At 41.9% G+C, this 21,786-nt stretch overlaps 2 protein-coding genes across 2 annotated transcripts; one reads left to right on the top strand and one right to left on the bottom strand.

The window, feature by feature from the left end:
• Positions 1-868: 868 nt before the first annotated feature.
• LOC124146181 lies at positions 869-10,860 on the bottom strand. The gene is made up of 4 exons (XM_046516341.2): positions 10,753-10,860; positions 3,131-3,235; positions 1,769-2,389; positions 869-1,055 (listed from the first exon to the last, which is right to left on the bottom strand). The coding sequence occupies exons 1-4, from the start codon at positions 10,782-10,784 to the stop codon at positions 923-925; spliced, it is 891 nt and encodes a 296-aa protein (XP_046372297.2). The 5' UTR covers positions 10,785-10,860; the 3' UTR covers positions 869-922.
• Positions 10,861-19,086: 8,226 nt separating this feature from the next.
• On the top strand, positions 19,087-20,847 carry LOC125377247 (putative protein FAM47C). Its single transcript, XM_048390094.1, has 3 exons — positions 19,087-19,200; positions 19,621-19,884; positions 19,981-20,847. The coding sequence occupies exons 1-3, from the start codon at positions 19,087-19,089 to the stop codon at positions 20,845-20,847; spliced, it is 1,245 nt and encodes a 414-aa protein (XP_048246051.1).
• Positions 20,848-21,786: the final 939 nt, after the last annotated feature.

A 21,786-nucleotide genomic window follows, 5' to 3' on the forward strand; every position in this document is an offset into this window, starting at 1 on the left:
CTTTACACCTGCATGACTGCATTGAACCACACACATTGCCTTTTTCTCTAAGGGAATGGTGGTGGTGCCCTATAGATAATGTAGAATTGAGATATAGGATGGGCATACAAGCGAACATCTTCCCGAGGCAAGAGAGTTTAACTGACTATAAAAGTCCAGTTTCCACCCTTGCCGAACTAGGCTGGTATTATGGGGTTACATTTTGGCTGGACTAACGAGTCTATGCATAGTCCAATCAAAATCGCGCAACGAAATCGAAATCCGGTTCGTAAACTGTCGTGTAGATTTCGGTCGATTAATGGATTTGCAAAGCATGTGCTCTGCCAACTCGTTGTCAACAGATATTTGTCCAACCTTTTCATGTTTTTAATCAAGGTGATTTGATGCACCTCGAGATGTAAGACCCGTTTTATCACAATATAGATCTTGATTATCGATCAGATTGTCTTGACTAGGCGCCGCCATTTTGATTGAAACAAATGCAAGTGATGGAATCTGATTGGTCCATAGGAGAGGCTTAGAAGGGACATAACTCGTAATAACCACTGGTGGCGCTAGAAACTGGATGCGATGACCAATCATAGAGTATTCTTGACGCGGAGACAGGGTGGGGGAAGGCACCCTCATAAAACGGATGAATCCACGTGTCGACCTCGATATGTATTTCTCTCCACAAAGCATGCTCGTACAATTGCATAGACATAACATGATTAATTAATGTCCGACTCTTCTCAATATTGGTCGACAAAATGAGAAAGTTACTATTGGAAAGTGGAAACCATCCCTCTTGGCACACGGTGTTGTGGATATTTTATTGACACTCTGCATCTTTATGCACAGATGCTAATATGTAACATACGATCAGCTCTTTTTTTGTCATTTACTATTATGCAAGTCAGTAGATATAGATGTACTTATTGACTTACGATAACAAAGGTCTGAGGTGAAGAGGGACGCCAATACTGCCGTCTTCGATCTGATAATGTGCCGTCACAAGATCTCTCTCCACGGACTGGCTGCTCTGGGGTGTGTCAAGGTTGTAGTAGACCAGTTGTCTGAATAGAAAGTATATAAATCATCAAATCAAACAAGTCATTCAATTACTGAGGAAAAAGCAATTTAGAGTGTCAAACATGAACATATGCCATCAAGCGTCAATAGGTCTGAGCACCAGTAAAGATCCGGGTTAGAATAGATCTTCAGCAACCCATGCTTGCCCTTAAAGACGACTGTGCTTATCGTAAGATGCGAGTAAGGGGGTCGGGTGGTCAGACTCACTGACTGGGTCAATGCATGTCATCGTATCCCAATTGCGTGGATTGATGCTCATGATATCAGCCATTGGATTGCCTGACCGCCGTCAAATAGCTGGAATATTGCAAAAACAAACACACTAACAATAGGTCTGAGTAAGTTGGCAATGTAATTAACAGTTGACGAGCATGTTGTTTATGCCTACTGATTGAATGTTTTAATGAAACTGGAAAAATGGACAACAACTAGTTTGAAAAAACAATGAAAGGTGTAAGATTGAAGGTGGTGGAAAAAGGTTACCTAAAACGCATACCTGAACGCAGACAATGTGGGTATAAAATGGTTAATTCCAGATGCAACTGAGCTGCACTGTTGGAAGTTGCAAATGCGACGTTATATCTCTTGCTGCGTGACCCCTCAATACTGACTGATCATAATTTAACTTGCTTTTAATTTAAATGCCAGCGGTAACCTTTAAAGAGTCTCTTACAAATCTGAAGTCATATGCACTTACTGGGATTCCTCCGGTTGGTGACAAGGTTTTTCATCAGCACTGCTTAATCCAGCTGAGAGATCGGGAACATGTGCTGGAAAAGCCGGAGCTCGCTGGAAGGGAGGAGCGGCTGGATCTGGATAGGACTGATGTTGGTAACTCGGCCCAGGAAAAAAGGACGGTTCGGTTTTTCTCAGGAAACTAGAGCCGTGAAGAAGAGTAAACGAAAATGGTTCTGTATTGGGACTCATTGGGACCAGCGGCATTTGACCAAGCACCTGGTCCCGAGGTTGAAATGCTGGAGTGCTTCCAAGACTGTCTTGAATTGACCGCCCAGGCGTATGACTTGGACTAGCGTTCGTCCCAATGCTATGAAATGATGCCGAAGGCACACACGACGCAGACGGCGCTGGTCCTACGGAATGAACTTGTGTGCCTCCACGTGAAGAATCTCTGTTCATAGAAAAGTCAACGGCTTCATAGCAGCTACCTGCTTCCTGGTCGCCCTGCCATGGTTGGTCTGGTGGATAGGGTTGCCCTTGAGAGGAAGGGCAGAATGGGGGGTAGCTCTGTCTTCTCGGTCTACATCCCATGTACCGGAACTGCTGACAAGACACGTCATCATCAAATACTGGGGGATACCTGTTATAATACAAACACATAATGCAAAGGTTTTCAGTTAAGACTGGCACAATCCAATTGGGATGTATCTTCACATTGAATGTGAAAACGATATCTAAGTTGATGTATTATTTTTCTTTATATATCATACTTGCAAAGCTGAAGCATCACTAATAGTTACAAAACCTGTTTTGGGAATAATATTACTGCTTTGACTTTGGGCCGAATATCGGCCTGTAAGAACACGTTGATAACACATTTCCGACAGTTGTACAGTGGTCGCGTGGGATTTCATTTATGTGAGAGCGGATAGCAAGATTTCAGTTATATATAACTGTAAATAATCGACCAAATAGATAGCAGGAACATCGATCGGAGTACGATGACACGGTCAGTCAGGCCACACATACTGATTGTAAACAATCGTTCCTCATAACACGGCCCTCACCACAAGCAAGGTACAAACTGCGAAATAAACCGTTGTATAACGGCGATCTGTAAATAATCGTGTCTGGACCAGAAAATCCAGTGATCGATATCATGAGCATCGATCCATTCAATTGGGATACGATGACATGCATCAACTAAGTCAGTAAGCCTGACCACCCGATCCCGTAAGTCGCCTCTTACGTAAAACAACAGACCAAACCAAAAGACCCAAAACAAGCATAGTCGCCTTTTTGGGCAAGCGTGGGTTGTTGAAAGACCCCTGATCTACCGGGAACCCCTGATCTTCACGGGTGGACTGAGGGGGAATAGTACCTGATCGTAACAGACGGGGCAGGAACATCACTGGCCTGTCCCGCGAGTGCCAACCTTTGGTCCTGACCATCATCAATATCATCTGAGGTTAGGCGAATGCGCTTCCTATATAACAGAAAAAGCACACAGTTAAGTCATGTTATATTGACATTCTCTCTAAAGACAAGTATGATGTGCTGGGGACCTATTCACACCAGTGTTATGGTGCCATTCCTTCAAACTTGGATCATTAACAGAACAAATTATACAAAAATAGCAAAGTCGATCCATTTTAAACCGAAACTTGGCTTTATTTCATAAATATAAGCCTTCTTCGTAATGAAGATAAGACGAACGGCTGTAATTAGCGGAAATACCCGATTTTGTGAAATTGCCTTGGTTTAATTATTAGTAAAACGCTATTAGGTAAGCCATAAAAATGATATTTTTGGATTTACTAGCTTTAACTCTGCATATGGTGTAGGTATAATCCAAAGTATTACAGTGTCGAAAATAAAATAAAACATCTCCTCTTTCCTTCAAACAGCTCTTTTATCAATTACACTGACTGATCCCGAGAGGACCTTGTGTTAATGCGATTTCCGAAATTATAAACAACACAAATGGACTAAACAGTTTTTAAATCCATTTTTTATCTCATCTTAATTATAAAAAAAGGTACTCGAAATAGTTCTTCATCCAGGAAGTTGGCAGTACACGTGGGTGAACGAATGCTGCTACATTAATATCGGTTTATTAAATAGACCATTTCAAAACAGCAATGAGGTATACATTTCTGCCGTTTGGCTTTTCTGCCCATTTGGCTTTAAAAGTAAAGTATATTTTGACGAGATATTGATTTAGACTGATTTTGTAAACGATTTCATAGTATCTTCTAACGTGGGCGAGAATGTCAAAGCATCTCTTTAACAGTATAACAGTCGCACACTTAAGACCAGTGACACATTTTGAAGTCAAGGGTGAATGCCGAAGATTATGATCCATGCGACACAACCGCTTGACAAGAAATGTACATGTGCAAAAAGATGCCAACATGTTTTTCAAGGCAAATACGTGCAAAATTGTGGGTTTATATGTGTTGTTTTTGAATATTGAAAGTTAAATGTTGTGTGCTACTGGTAGAGTATTTCACTATGGAACTACCGGGTAAGTGACATCCAAAAGTGGCAAGTGTTTGTTGGTTGTTTAACGCCGCACTCAGCAGTATTCCAGCAATATATGACGGCGGTCTGGACCAGACAATCCATTGACTGACCAGTGGCAAGTGACATACGCAATGGTATACATGATGGTATATAGTTAACGGACACATGAACATTATCATGAATATAAACCTTCAAAAGGAGATGTTCAAACTCATATTTTTGCCACATGAAGGCTTGTATAAAGGTATAATGCCACAAAGGACTTCCATCTGATGAATATATTAGTCAATATGGAGAAGACTGAGTTTGGTTTTAAGCCGCTTTTAGAATATTCCAGCAATATCACGGCGGGGACACCAGAAGTGGGATTCATACAGTCGAACACGGGTCGTCGGTGTAACGAGCGAACGCTTTAATCACTACACCTCACAGTCTACCCCAAACATGTCATTATGAGTAATCAACTCTAAATTTCTGTTGACGTCCATATTTATATGTATCTTATATTGCACAGTTGTTCTTTCTATAAAATCAGGATGAGTTGCCCTTTATAACATTTAACAGGAACCAAACAATTGCGTTTAGTGAGTGAGTTGGGTTTAACGCCGCTTTTAACAGTATTCCAGTTATATCACGGCGTGTCAGCTTAATGTGGGAGGAAAGCCCGAAGTGATGCAGGTCTCAGACGTTTACCACTTCGGTGAAACCCACGAGCACGGGCATGGTGCTGACAAACCTAGAAACATAATCGGGGCGAACCGGGATTCGAACCCACAATCATAGGTTTCTGGCGTGTCCAAGGGGCGCAACTCTGCGCAGCGAATCGCGGTGCCTTAGACGACTGGGCCACCCGTGCCCCACAATTGCGTTTAAGTACCTTTGGCGAGTGGCTACACCTACGAGTCGCTACACTTATCATCAAGAAGTTAAACCATTGTTCAACAACAACAACCCATCCACCGAAATAGTCACCCGTGAAGATCCGGGGAAGAATAGGTCTTCAGCAACCCATTCTTGCTGTAAAAGGCGACTATGCTTGTCGTAAGAGGCGACTGACGGAATTGGGTGCTCAGGCTCGGTGACATGGTTGATAAATGTCATCGTATCACAACTGCGTAGATCGATGCTCGTTATGTCAATCACTGGATTGTCTGGTTGACTATTTACAGATCGCCGTCATCTAGCTGGAATATTGCTGAGTGTGGGATTAAACAACAAACAAACAAACCAAGTAGTGTTTCCGGGTTATGCGGTCGCCAGTACCCCATATACTTGTAAGATTCAATAAAGCATCAGTGCATTACAAAGCTGATTGTACTCTCATGCTGTCCACCAGACTTATAGTTGGTATCGTACAATTGACCCTGCTTTTAGCAAAGACTTCGTAAGGTTGTGGAAAGGGTTTTTTAGCTTTTAATTATCTGGGATGTTCAACCAAATGCCCATCAAAAGTAAACTGGGTTAAAAGGATTGCTTTTGTGAAACTTGATAATTTCTTATTGGGTTCTAATATTCTTAAATTCAGACGTACTCTAACATACAATGCAATGATGTCAAACCAAGCCACACATGCAAAACGTAACATAGGATTTATGAAAATCTGCATTGGGATATCTTGAAAGTCCAAACGTAGCGTACAATTACAACAAAAGAACCCTTACCTGTATCAGTCCTATGCATGGGGTGCCTAGTACTGCCCACGTAAACTAACAACCCCAGTGATCGTGTAGGCAGGCGATCTTTCGACACGGGTGAGGTGAGGTGAGGTGAAATGGGGGTTAACGTCGCGTCCAAGATTGTTACACTTATTTAGCGTCGCGCATGCACGTGCGTGTGTACATGCATGCGTGCGTGTTGCTGCTTGTGTTAGTCGGGACTGATGTCGATTTACAGTGCAAGCACACTGAGATACCATGACGCAGTTTAACATGAATACCCCACTCAGACACAGTATACCGACTCCGAGCCGACCGGTTCTTGTTTTAGCCCCTTAATGACGAGCGCCAGACAGGGTAACAGCATGTACCATCTATCAACGCCTTTTGGTATGACACGGTCGGGGGTCGAACTCCGCTCGACCTTCCGCTCTCCGGGTGGACGCTCTACCACTAGACCACGGAGGCGGTCCTTTAGACAAGGGAACTTTTTATTCTGCGAGAGGTAAGTTTGCAAACGCCGTTTTAGTGTAGCATTTTTCCATTTCTCGAGTTTTACGCATTCATGCCAAAATCCTTTTCAATGTTGTAAAAGCAAAGTGAGGCACACGCATACACGCATAAACAAAATTATTCGGTGATCATCACAGATGACTGTCCCTTTTAAATGTCTGCGGATTAAATATTCCCTGAAATGTGTTGCAAATATGTGTTATGGTTAAATATAAACAGTGCATACTAATCATTAAACATTTAAGTTTAGATAATCTTCTTTCAAAGAGGTTTAGTTCTTACATAAATTTTCGTTGAACGATAACTGCCCTCGGTCTTATGATACACGCTTACCACAAATGCATTCAATGGGTTGTTTAGGGCGGTGGTCTTACAGGGCTAATAATTTCATAACTGTTAAATATTGAAACTTTATACTTCATAAACCTCTTAATACACATGGAGGGGCGATCGGGTAGCCCAGTGGTTAAAGCGTTCGCTCGTCACGCCGAAAACCCGGGTTCGATTCCCGACATGGGTACAATGTGTGAAGCCCATTTCTGGAATATTGCTAAAAGCGGCGTAAAACCATACTCATTCACTCACTCACTAATACACTTGGAATGCTAATATTGGCGATTAAGGCAATCCATTCCATGGCTTATCTAAATATATAAAATCTTTTAACTCGAGAATTATAGGACAATGCTGCGCTGAAATGATGTTTGCAATTTGTTGAAATATCGTCTGATTACACGATCACTGACGGATAAAAACAAGTTAGAAATGACCGGTACATAAATGTTCACAGTATATTTACTCTTATTAGCAACAGTTCACGGAGACGTACCGAAGAACGATCTATAAAACCGATTTGGTGGGGTGGAATTCCTAACATAACATGTTCAGCAAAACCACTACATGATACATAAATGGTGTGTGGTACTTAAATTAACAAGAGGCGCCTGGCGGTACTGGTGATGTGAAATGTCCACTGAGGTGCCCTGCTGCAGTTTAAAATGGGAGTGATTGAGTGAATATAGTTTTACGCCGCTTTTAGCAATATTCCAGCAATATCACGGCGGGGGACACCAGAAATGGGCTTCACACATTGTACCCATGTCGGGAATCGAACCCTGGTCTTCGGCGTGACGAGCGAACGCTTTTTACCACTAGTGTCCCCGACCGGTTTAACATGGGAACCCCATTCAGACAGTCCTACTGACTCGGGGCCGACCAGACCTTTTATCGCAATTTATACCGAGCGCCAGGCAGGGTAAAACCAAACACCATCTTTTAATATCTTTTTTTTCATGACAGACAGACAGACATAGTTTATTAAAGTGTCACATGGCATGAAACAATAAGAATACAACCTTATTAAATTTATCATACCATCCAGCCTAGCTAGGCTTATGAGACACTATTTTAAAACAGATATACACTAGTAATTTCTTACCTAATAGAAAAATAAAATAGATTAAAATGTATTAAAATACACAGATATCAATCGACTAAGACATATATTATGTAAAACGCTGTCTCCTGTCACACATTTCATTAATAGTTGATACTGAAAGTTTGATTAACGAGACGTCAGAGCTTGACATGACGTCAGTTAACACAGTAAATTGAGTGAGTGAGTGAGTTGGGTTTAACGCCTCTTTTAACAGCATTCCAGTTATATCGCGGCGTGTCAGCTTAATGTGGGAGGAAAGCCCGAAGTGATGCAGGTCTCAGACGTTTACCACTTCGGTGAAACCCACGAGCACGGGTATGGTGCTGACAAACCTAGAAACATAATTGGGGCGAACCGGGATTCGAACCCACAATCATAGGTTTCTGGCGTGCCCAAGGGATGCAACTCTGCACAGCGAATCGCGGCGCCTTAGACGACTGGGCCACCTGTGCCCCCTAACACAGTAAAAGTCTTATCAGTTAACATAGTAACAGTCTTATCAGATGATTTAAAATCTAAAAGATTAACAAGTTCAAACCTAAGATCATCATAAAAGCTACCATAAAAAAAAGAAAATGAAATTTAGTTTCTAGATGATTACAAAAAGGGCACAGTCTCTCATTAAGTGGCATGGGAGGTTTGTAATAGCGACCTGTCTCAATGTGGAGAGGTAGATTACCACAACGTAATTGCCATTACCAATCACCATCTTTTAATATCTTTTTTTTCATGACACCGCAACATTCCGCTCTCCGGGCAGACACTCTATCAACTGGACCAAGGATGCGCTCAGATACAGGGCTCAACTTTTCTTATACCCTGTTCACATGCACCTCTATACACATGTGTGTATATGTGCATACGTGTGTAGAAACACACACGTGAGTAAACTTGCCTGTGAACGCGTCTACTCATGTGTGTATATTTACACCGGGAGCAAATTTGCATCATGTCTGGAGCAGGTGCAAATCTAAATGTAAATTTGCACTGTGTGTATATGTTGCAATGTGAACGTTTATGTCAACGTAAGAGGATGATCTAATTTGTATCTGTTCTTTTGCAAACACCAAACAAATTGTCAACCGTTGCCAACTTTTATGCGTATATACAGAGTTGAGCGGACGGTGTTTTCTTTTGGTTTCAAGGAGTCAAAACTGTGTATACAAATTCAATCAAACACATGTAGTTTCTCGCGAAAATTAAAGTAACTCTCTTCTCATTCAGACTGACAGAACAGACTGACGAACATGTCTGCCTTACACAATTTACATACTTTACTTACACACCTGAGAAGCTTTTCATGTGAACGCATAGTAAATTTACATATACGCACGTATGTATGGTTACACATGAGTAAAATTACTTACGTTAGAAAATGTTGTGCATGTGAACGGGGTATTAGACTAAATATTTCACAAAGCGAAAGCATAAATGTTCGACAACACACTTGAATAAATGGAGTTTGAATATTAACTATACATCGAATCATAGATGTAACAGAAAAATCAGGAACTACAAGAAATGCTGTATCGTCAAGTTTCAAGAAATAACCCAATTAACATAAAAGTTGACTGGTATTTCCGCTTCTTGGAACATTTAACAACTTTCCTTTAAAGGAGAATAATACTGAAGATAACAGTAAACATTATTTCTTTTTGTTGTGCACGAAATCAACACGTTTTAATTTGTTTGTCGTTTAACCCTGAACTCAGTAATATTCCAGCTACATGATGGCGGTCTGTAAATGATCGAGTATAGAGCAGACAACCCAGTGATTGACATCATGAGCATTGATCTACGCAATCTGGATTCGATGGGACACGACTCTTGAAAACCACATTCGTGAAGCCGGTAGAGAAAATGATAAGACTTTTGCCACAACACATGCATTTGTATGTTCCTATTCAACAGTATGTGTCATATAGACGTAACCAAAATTGGTATTTACACTTCTGAGATTACAAAACTGGTCAATGTCGAGTAAACTGGTATTACTTCCTTCCGGCAGGGATTTATCAAGGAATCCAAGTAAAGTGCCCTGCTTATTTTCTCAAGATAGGAGGTATGTTTTAATTCTGTGAAATGGTCTAAAACTGAAAAACTAAAGCATTTCGGTCCCCTTTTCTTGGTCCCGTTTTCATTAGGTGACCTCTACAAAATCAGAACATTGGTTATCATTGCTATAGCTACCTGAATTGAGACATTCAATTTGGAAATTTGCACCGACATTAACTGCAGAGTTTGGGCCGAATAATAGTATCGGCCTCTGAGCAGTCTAGATTAATCCCTGATCAAGCATAATTAATTTTGTCAACACAGCAAAAGTAATCAGACATGCTACAATAACTACATTGTAAGTTTCAAGTTCAAGAAATAATACTATTTCAAAGCTTATGTTGTTTCAATAATCCAGACAGTGCATGTAGCGAATGCAAGGAAAGTCTGCATATCCCAACACAGCTTAATATTCACACATGTGACAGGAAATGTAAACAGTGATGATGCATTTATCAATACCATTTGCATGTTTTAAAAGTAATCTTTGAGTGTTCTCTTTCTTGCATAATAAATCAATAACCCTAACACTGCATAAAATATATTTTAATATTTGAAGTTAGAAGTTATTATTTTTAAAATTTCGAGGAAAGGGATAGGGGCGTAAATTTTACCCATCTAAGACAGCAATGAGTGAGCTAAGATTTGATGTCACGTCGACAATATTTCTCCCATTTACTGTAGCGTGAAAATAACGAAAACAATAATAGACAACGCACTGGTCAGATCTGCAGCCGTTTCGGGAGACTGCACAAGACTTTCTGCAAACTCTTACAAGCCAGTCTGAGAATAATAATTCTCCATTATCATACTTACATTTCTGCTGCCGCTTGCCACGAGGAATGCATGAGCAAATGTAATCCCACAAACAGATAACCACTTTTATAAACTTTCACGGACGTCGTCTGCTCGCCGGCAGTCCGTTGTCACGTGACCATCTGTCTTTGATCACGCCGCGGTCTAAATATAGAATTCACGTTTCAACCTCGAATTAAAAATGCTGGCAGAGTTTGGAAAATTTGTAGATTATACTATTAACAATTCCTTCCATGTGGAAGAGATAACAAAGATGGTTCTTGTTTAAACCGACACCGTGACTGTGGAATTTCGCAAATGTGATCACAACTCCAGCGGTTATGTTACAGTTGCAGGTGGCAGAGGCGACAATATCACATTAAACAAAGGCATGAATTCCGCAGAACGAACTGTCTGAACTGCAGTGACGCAAATTGTGTCAAACCGCACGGACGGCACAATGTGCACGTGCTCGTCGTGATTTAGTAGATATGCAACATTTTATGGCCGTGTATCGGGTTCCGTTTGATTGCAGTTACCTGGTCAGATCGTTATGCGTGTGACGTTGAAACTGGACATTTGTCAATGAACTAATTGTTGGTTTATAAAGGACATGTGTAGGGTACATTTGATACCAAAACATCACACCCAAGATTAAATGGAGAATGGAAAGTTTTGCAGATAGTGAAGTTGTATTTTGCTTTGTTTGTTGTTTAACGCCGCACTCAGCAATATTCCAGCTTTATGACGGCGATCTGGAGATAATCGAGTCAGGACCAGACAATCCAGTGATTGATATCATGAGCCACGATCCACGTAATTGGGAAACGATGGCATGCATCAACTAAGTCAGCGAGCCTGACCACCAGATCCTGTAAGTCGCCTCTACCGACAAACATAGTCGCTTATACGACAAGCATGGGTTGCTGAAGACCTATTCTACCTCGGATCTTCACGGGTGAAGTTGTAAAGTTCTATAGATGTATGCATGACCCAGGTGGGAATTTCCTCTCTAGGTTATAAAGCTTCCGCAGCGCAAATACAGACTGCATCACGTATATTGCTTCATTCAAGATCCGGACACATTTGTATGGAACGATACTGTGCTTGGAAGAGCTTGTTGAAACATTGAAATTGGTGGAGCGGCATTGAAAGAGAAATGGAATTAGATACTTGTCGATCGCAGCACGTTTGCTGTCAGAATAGACATTAACAAAATGTGTTTATCGATGTTCGTGATGTCAATCACTGGATTGTCTGGTCCAGACTCGATTATTTACGGACCGCCGTCTTAAAGCTGGAATATTGCTGAGTGCGGCGTTAAACAACAAACAAACAAAACTAGAAAATTTCGCTTTGGCATATCATAACGACAGTTCACTCGATATCCGATGGAGTGTATATAATCTCAGGTTATTGGGTAGGGTCCGTTCACAGTTGTTCCGTGTACTTATATACTAGACCCGTGAGGATCCGGGGTAGAATAGGGCTCCGGTAACCCACGCTAGCTGAAACGTTGCAAATAAAAACGAGACGTCCCTTGGTATTGTCCAGTTCATTATTATTGTTTTTTCATTTCTAAAACACAACAATGATTTCCTGGCATTTCTTTTAATCTTTTAATTGTACCAGAAAGTACTTTAAAAAAATCCTAAACATTGTTCGCAGGATATACAGAAATGTCCAGATGAATACTGTGTTATGGAAAAAAAAGTATCACTGGCTTCCATTCGCAGTAATGTCACTTTTTGCCACCAAACACCACATCGCACATTTCAAGCTTTATTATAAGAAACAGCAAATGAAATTACCCCTCGACAATGTTGATGCTGAAGAACCACAAGCCCTAGACGTCAAGCGAGCAGGGGACTTTGAGAAATGTGCCTTCAAAATGTTAGAAACAGAAAACACTGACAGACTATTTTAAGTAGATGAAGCAAGTTGTTAAGACAGTAGCACTTGCATTTACACGAGGAAACGTGTGTCGTTGATCATGTGATAAATTCAGTGAGTAATGTCTCTATTGTTATGTATAAAAGGGAAAATTATTATTATTTTTGCACAGTCATTAATTATAAATTAAGGAATGAATGAATAAACAACATAACAATATTAATATTTCGTTTTTAATGATTTTATTACAAGGTACACACGGTTATTATCTATCGTGAAGACGTCCGATTTTCGATCACAAATCACTTAATTTCGTTAATCCGACATACTCGTTAATCCGACACAATCATGTGCAACCAACGATGTCGGATTAACGAGACTTGACTGTAGCTGGAATATTGCTGGCATCGGCACAAAACAACATGCACTCACTGTATAAAACCTGTTTGTAACAGTGTTACTGTGTGAATAATATATTCGCCATAGTTGGTATTATTCAAGCTATATCAGGGCGGTGTGTAAAATATAGATTATGGGGTGCTGGGAAATTCTGCGTCTGGTTCGACACACTTTTTTTTAATTCAGCTTCCGGGAGACGCAACATGGACGAGTAGCATCTGCAAGAATAAAGAATTATTTAATTCGTTCAAACTAACATTTCACCATGTGTACCATTATGCTTTATGCATTCTAAAATGTTTGTTCATCCAAATCAGGAAAAAATGCATAAGTCACTGAATTCTTTTTTAAAACTATTTTTGAAATTGTGATTACTGGTTAAAATGGATTAACATTATTGAAAAGCATTTTTTTTAAATCGTGTTTAAGATTTTTTTATCCAAAATAAATGTATACCGACATACAATTCCGCAATCAGTCTGACATATAATTTAGACAGCAACATGAAGAATGATATATTTCAAAGATTTGAAAGATTAGCTGTCTCATTTGGTTTGTCATACAAAACAAATATTGGGTAGACCAAAGGTCATTTACTAATATTCTAGACAGACGTAATTATACACACACAATCAGGAAACATTGGACAATGACGAGGTCACACTATTCGCCTATTGCGACATCAGAGTACAGACGTATATCTCAATCCTATTAGAAACTTCACATCTCGTGAACAAAGAACTCCCATTTGCCTTACCTTAATTATGGTCGTGATGTTTGTAACAATCATTAAGCACATCATTTGAATTTATTCTGGACATCGACTGTTTGCCAAATACGATTTTCAATTAGACAAATCAATTATGTTGTTTAAGTAAGATATCCGATACTGGATATTTTATGTCTTTGCGTGTATGTTAATTTGTTTACAAGGTATGGAAATCAACTAGGATCGGTTTTCCCCCTGCTTGACCAATAGGACTTTAGCTCTTAAGATGATACGTTATTAAACAGTACGGGATTTAATCATATACAGTTTCATCGGGGTTGTTTCATTATTTCATAATCAGTATTGTGTAATTGGATTCGTTAGCTTCAAATCAATATGAACGTGTATGGTTATAATATGCTTAGCCTCCTGTCACAGCATCAATCAGGAAGTTTTACAATGTTTATAATAGCTACTGCACACATCTTTCGAAAGTAAGAGGTGGGGTGAAATGGGGTTTAACGTCGCGTTCAAGATTATTGCACTTATATAGCGACGTGCATGTACCTGTGTTTGTTTGTGTGGCTGCTTGTACTAGTCCGGACTGATGCCGATTTATAAAGTACTCATGGAAATGAAAAAAACTGTTTTGCTGGATTTAATAATCGACACAAAGCATTACGTAGATGTAAATACGAAATTACAAAACAAGTGGAAAAGTACTAATCTGGAGTTGCTAGTTTATCTCAGAGCTCAATACAAAATGTACTTTACAGGAGGTAATTTGTAGGTACTTTCAACATTCAAAAATAAAACTAAGTCCAAATTGACATGGCAGAAACAGCCTATAGACATTATGCAAATTAGCCTGGAAAAAAGTTATCAAAACAACAATAAAAATAACAGCTATGTTGATGTACATAATAATAATGACATGCAAGTTGTTGTTTGAGAAGGGAGTATGTTACTTTTACGTTCTGATATTTTGACGATGATTCATTATCCCACAATGCCAATCACAAATCACTAACCACTGAAAATTCACATGCACGTGGGTTTCAAGCACCTGTTTTCACCTGTCGTCAAGGTGTCATAGGTCATGGACATTCACCTTGATCTACTAACACCTGGTTATGCTCAGTTTAACAATGGGCTGTTTTGTTCATATTTTTACACACTTTTACATGTAAAAAGACATAAAAACCTTTGATACGCTGTATTTGTGCCAAGGCCCAATTAGTACTAATTGAGTTGTTTGAATATTTATATATTGTGTATATTAACTGCATTTATTTAAAATCTGAGATCGAAAAAACTTTTTTTTTTCATTTCCGTGAGTACTTTAGTGCTAGCTCACTGAGATACCATGCCGCAGTTTAACATGAATACCCCACTCAGACACAGTATACTGACTCCGAGCTGACCAGTCCTTGTTTTAGCCCCTTAATGTCGAGCGCCAGACAGGGTAACAACAAGTACCATCTTTTAACGTCTTTTTGAATGACGCGGCCGGGGATCGAACCCCGCTCTCAGGGCGGACGCTCTACCACTAGACCACGGAGGCGGTCCCGAAAGTAAGACATGCGATAAAAAGAAAGTATACAATTAGACATTTGATTTGACAACAATATTACAAACGTTATCAAAATGTTTCTAGGCGGAAAAGTAGCGTTCTGGTACCCTACTGGTTACAGCGGGCTCTCGACACGCCGACGACCGAGGTTTATTACATGGGTACAATTTGTGAAGCCCCTTTCTGCTGTCCCCCGCCGTGATATCACTCACTAGGCTGAAAAGGGTTGCAACCTAAAACATTGCAAACCTAAAGTCCACAGCTCTGATACCCGTATCAAATACATCACCATCGAATAACAAACATTTTTTTGTTTGTCTCATATTTAGCCATCATCAAACATGGATGCAGACTTTCTTTTGTCCAGTGTAGGAGGATCAGATCACTCCCCAAGGTCAAGTCACTCTGGAGTGATTTCATCCTGGGATCAAATCACTCCGTTTACAATCATAACACTCCTCCTTCGCAGGACGAAAACACCCCCCGGGATAAAAACTCTCCCTTCTACATACTGTATTGGCGATAAGCAGAACCTGACTTATTTACTTATCCAAACAATACATTAGCTATACATACAGTTTAAATGCTTCATTTTTATGTCATGAGTTAATATTTTAAAAATCCTAAATTAAAGGTTCTATTGAATATTATGCGCGGTAAAATATACATTGGAAGATATTTAGTAATAAAAGGTAAAAATGAAAATTTCGTGAAGGAATAGACATTTTATATAAGCTTTCGGCTTGTTATCTAATCCATATACATATAAATTGTATGTATTAAATGTATACCAGTGTTTAATAAAACATTGTTCAAATCAAATCAGTTAGTCGTTTAGATGTACAATATGGCGATGGCTTGAAATACATGTACGTCAGTCCCAATTGCAGGGATCGATGCTCATGATATTAATCACTAGATTGTCTGGTCCAGACTCGATTATTTACAGACCGCCGTCATATAGCTGGAATATTGCTGTGTGCAGCGTTGAACAACAAACCAACCAACCAACATGTGCTTCAAATCTTTTCTATCAATGATCACTACTCCGAACTGTTCCAACTCTCCCAAAGTTTCTAATGTTGGACATAACGCCCCTCACCTGTATATACCTGTATATTCTTCAAGTATATATATTAATATTCAATGCTATGAAAATTAAGTGTAATTCCAGTCACGCACTATTGCTTATTGTACTAAACAATTGTAAGATGAATAAAAAGAGCCTCAACTCTGTCTTGTTGTTATACGGCCACTATCAATGAACTTTTTTTTATTTAATCCATATGCATGTTTATTTTCCACTGGTCGTAAACTCCTATTTGTCAAAATGAATTTTATGTAATTGGTAATGTTTGACTGAATTATTTATCCCTTGATTTATTGATTGGTAGACTTTCCGTACCAGCATGTCAATATAACAATATAAAATACACATAGTTAATAAAACCTTATTTAACAAAATCCATTTTTCTTAGCACAAATACATCTGCTCCGCTCAGAACATCTCTACTGAGTGTGCAGGACATCATACCAGACAGACAATTCCCCACACGGATATCACCCACACAGACAATTCCCCACACGGATATCACCCACACAGACAATTCCCCACACGGATATCACCCACACAGACAATTCCCCACACGGATATCACCCACATAGACAATTCCCCACACGGATATCACCCTCACAGACAATTCCCCACACGGATATCACCCACACAGACAATTCCCCACACGGATATCACCCACACAGACAATTCCCCACACGGATATCACCCACACAGACAATTCCCCACACGGATATCACCCACACAGACAATTCCCCACACGGATATCACCCACACAGGCACTTCCCCACACGGATATCACCCACACAGACACTTCCCCACACGGATATCACCCTCACAGACAATTCCCCACACGGATATCACCCACACAGACACTTCCCCACACGGATATCACCCACACAGACACTTCCCCACACGGATATCACTCACACAGACAATTCCCCACACGGATATCACCCACACAGACAATTCCCCACACGGATATCACCCACACAGACAATTCCCCACACGGATATCACCCACACAGACACTTCCCCACACGGATATCACCCACACAGACATTTCCCCACACGGATATCACCCACACAGACACTTCCCCACACGGATATCACCCTCACAGACAATTCCCCACACGGATATCACCCACACAGACAATTCCCCACACGGATATCACCCTCACAGACAATTCCCCACACGGATATCACCCACACAGACAATTCCCCACACGGATATCACCCTCACAGACAATTCCCCACACGGATATCACCCACACAGACACTTCCCCACACGGATATCACCCACACAGACATTTTCCTACGCGAACAATACCCACGCCTTATATCAAGAAGGAAAAATAACCAAAACAATCTATGTATTGTATTTTTTATTTTACCAGAAAAACATGTGACATTGCAATAATTATGCGCGGTTAGTTTGAAAATTAGAACTTACAAACAATGTGTTTCAAATGAGGGAAACATAATTCGTAAACATTGAATGCCACTCAGATCTATACCACATACACGCACCACACAGTAGTAACATTTCTGTGGCATTTTGTTTCAATTTTGATTTATATTATTTCGAAATACATTCATATACACTGTGTATTTTGCATTTTTTTCTGTTGGAGTGATTTGATCCTAACATTGGCTATACCCTGCAGGGAGTGTTGTGATCCTGAAAGGGGAGTATTTGATCCCAGGATAATTGTACTCTTGAGTGTGTCAGCATTGGGATCAGGTCACTCCAGAGTGTGTCAGTTCTAGGATCAGGTAACTCCAGAGTAATTCTATCCCAGGACTCACTTTAGAGTGAAATTTGAGGCGAAAGATTTAATCCTCCCACACCGGCAGTTTATAAAGTCCATGTGTACGCGTGACATGTGTGTATCCCACCCCGACCTCTCCCAGTATGACATGAGTGTATCCCACCCCGACCTCTCCTAGTATGACATGAGTGTATCCCACCCCGACTTCTCCTACTATGACATGAGTGTATCCCACCCCGACCTCTCCCACTATGACATGAGTGTATCCCACCCCGACCTCTCCTAGTATGACATGAGTGTATCCCACCCCGACCTCTCCTAGTATGACATGAGTGTATCCCACCCCGACTTCTCCTACTATGACATGAGTGTATCCCACCCCGACCTCTCCCACTATGACATGTGTGTATCCCACCCCGACCTCTCCTAGTATGACATGAGTGTATCCCACCCCGACCTCTCCCAGTGTGACATGAGTGTATCCCACCCCGACCTCTCCCACTATGACATGTGTGTATCCCACCCCGACCTCTCCTAGTATGACATGAGTGTATCCCACCCGACTTCTCCCACTATGACATGAGTGTATCCCACCCCGACCTCTCCCACTATGACATGAGTGTATCCCACCCCGACCTCTCCCACTATGACATGTGTGTATCCCACCCCGACCTCTCCTAGTATGACATGAGTGTATCCCACCCGACTTCTCCCACTATGACATGTGTGTATCCCACCCCGACCTCTCCCAGTATGACATGTGTGTATCCCACCCCGACCTCTCCTAGTATGACATGAGTGTATCCCACCCCGACTTCTCCCAATGTGACATGAGTATATCCCACCCCTATCTCTCCCAATATGACACGAGTGTTTCCCGACCCGATCTCTCCCAGAGTGACACGAGTGTATCCCACCCTGATCTCCCCCAGAGTGACATGAGTTTATCCCACCCTGATCTCTCCCAGAGTAACACGAGGGTATCCCACCCCGATCTCTCCCAGAGTGACATGAGTGTATCCCACCCTGATCTCTCCCAGAGTGACACGAGGGTATCCCACCCTGACCTCTCCTAATGTGACACGAGTGTATCCCGACCCGATCTCTCCCAGAGTGACATGAGTGTATCCCACCCTGATCTCTCCCAGAGTGACACGAGGGTATCCCACCCTGACCTCTCCTAATGTGACACGAGTGTATCCCGACCCGATCTCTCCCAGAGTGACATGAGTGAATCCCACCCTGATCTCTCCCAGAGTGACACGAGGGTATCCCACCCTGACCTCTCCTAATGTGACACGAGTGTATCCCAACCCGATCTCTCCCAGAGTGACATGAGTCTATCCCACCCTGATCTCTCCCAGAGTGACACGAGGGTATCCCACCCTGACCTCTCCTAATGTGACACGAGTGTATCGCAACCCGATCTCTCCCAGAGTGACACGGGTGTATCCCTCCCTGATCTCTCCCAGAGTGACAGGAGTGTATCCCACCCGATCTCCCCCCAGAGTGACAGGAGTGTATCCCACCCTGATCTCCCCCAGAGTGACATGAGTGTATCCCACCCCGAACTCTCCGAATGTGACAGGAGTGTATCCCGACCCGATCTCCCCCAGAGTGACAGGAGTGTATCCCACCCTGATCTCCCCCAGAGTGACATGAGTGTATCCCAACCCGATCTCTCCCAGAGTGACATGAGTCTATCCCACCCTGATCTCTCCCAGAGTGACACGAGGGTATCCCACCCTGACCTCTCCTAATGTGACACGAATGTATCGCAACCCGATCTCTCCCAGAGTGACACGGGTGTATCCCTCCCTGATCTCTCCCAGAGTGACAGGAGTGTATCCCACCCCATCTCCCCCCAGAGTGACAGGAGTGTATCCCACCCTGATCCCCCCCAGAGTGACATGAGTGTATCCCACCCCGAACTCTCCCAATATGACACGAGTGTATCCCACCCCGATCTCTCCCAGAGTAACACGAGGGTATCCCACCCTGATCTCCCCCAGAGTGACATGAGTGTATCCCACCCTGATCTCTCCCAGAGTGACACGGGTGTATCCCTCCCTGATCTCTCCCAGAGTGACACGGGTGTATCCAACCCCGAACTCTCCCAATGTGACAGGAGTGTATCCCACCCCGATCTCCCCCAGAGTGACACGGGTGTATCCCTCCCTGATCTCTCCAGGAGTGACACGGGTGTATCCCACCCCGATCTCCCCCAATATGACATGACTGTATCCCACCCCGATCTCCCCCAATATGACACGAGTGTATCCCACCCCGATCTCCCCCAATGTGACACGAGTATATCCCACACCGATCTCCCCCAATGTGACATGAGTATATCCCACCCCGATCTCTCCCAGTGTGACATGAGTATATCCCACACCGATCTCCCCCAGTGTGACACGAGTATATCCCACACCGATCTCCCCCAGTGTGACACGAGTGTATCCCACCCTGATCTCCCCCAGAGTGACACGAGTATATCCCACCCCGATCTCCCCCAGTGTGACACGAGTGTATCCCACCCTGATCTTCCCCAGAGTGACATGAGTGTATCCCACCCTGATCTCTCCCAGAGTGACAGGAGTGTATCCCACCCCATCTCTCCCAATGTGACACGAGTGTATCCCACCCCGATCTCTCCCAGTGTGACAGGCGTGTATCCCACCCGATCTCTCCCAGAGTGACAGGCGTGTATCCCACCCGATCTCTCCCAGAGTGACAGGAGTGTATCCCACCCGATCTCTCCCAATGTGACACGAGTGTATCCCACCCCGATCTCTCCCAGTGTGACAGGAGTGTGTAGTCATGGCTGGTCACCACCCGTTCAGACTGTCACTTTATATTTTCAGCATATCCAGAGTCAGCACATGAGAGTAAGTTTAAGAAACTTAAGCCACTGTGTACGGAAGCCAGCCCATTAAATGGCTCTACAAGTATACTGCCACCGTTAACTTGCACATCACGACGGCAAACTAGGCAGTCACGTGTAATGCACGCTAGTCTACCTTGATTAGTCTTTATGGGACAACTTAATTGATGAATATTAATTGGAATTATTTGTCGTGTCTTGTTTTTGTAAGTAAGGCTGTCATATTTATTATACTGTCCTAGTTCGGGTTGATGAATATTTATTTTTTCCCAAGGTTCAATGATGAAAATGTTGTTAAGAACTTTGCATTCGAACAAATAATAAAAGGGATATTATCTATCCAAAGACCCTTCCAATTAATTGTAAATAGTAGCTTGTAACACGTTGCAAGATTATTTTTAAAAAAAAGAGGATTCATACAGGTAAGTAACAGATGAGTGAGTGAGTGAATATGCTTTTTACACCGCTTTTGGTACTATTCCAGCAATATCACGGCGGAGTAAACAGAAATGGGTTACACACACTGTAACCATGGTAGGATTCGAACACGGGCCTTCGGTGTGATGAGCGAACGCCTTATCCAGTAGTCTACCTAACCACCCCATTTAAATGGAATAATAACACGACATACTTTTTAGCTTGTTAAAGGTAGACTTCCTGTATAGGGCTGACATACTATCGATGGGTATTGGGGAGATTAGGATAAAAAAATATCTGAGATTGACACTTAATTGTTTTTTCAAATAGTCGATTA

Source organism: Haliotis rufescens, unplaced genomic scaffold, assembly GCF_023055435.1.
Source record: "Haliotis rufescens isolate VD_foot unplaced genomic scaffold, xgHalRufe1.0.p SCAF_82, whole genome shotgun sequence".
Classification (NCBI taxonomy): Eukaryota; Metazoa; Mollusca; class Gastropoda; order Lepetellida; family Haliotidae; genus Haliotis; species Haliotis rufescens.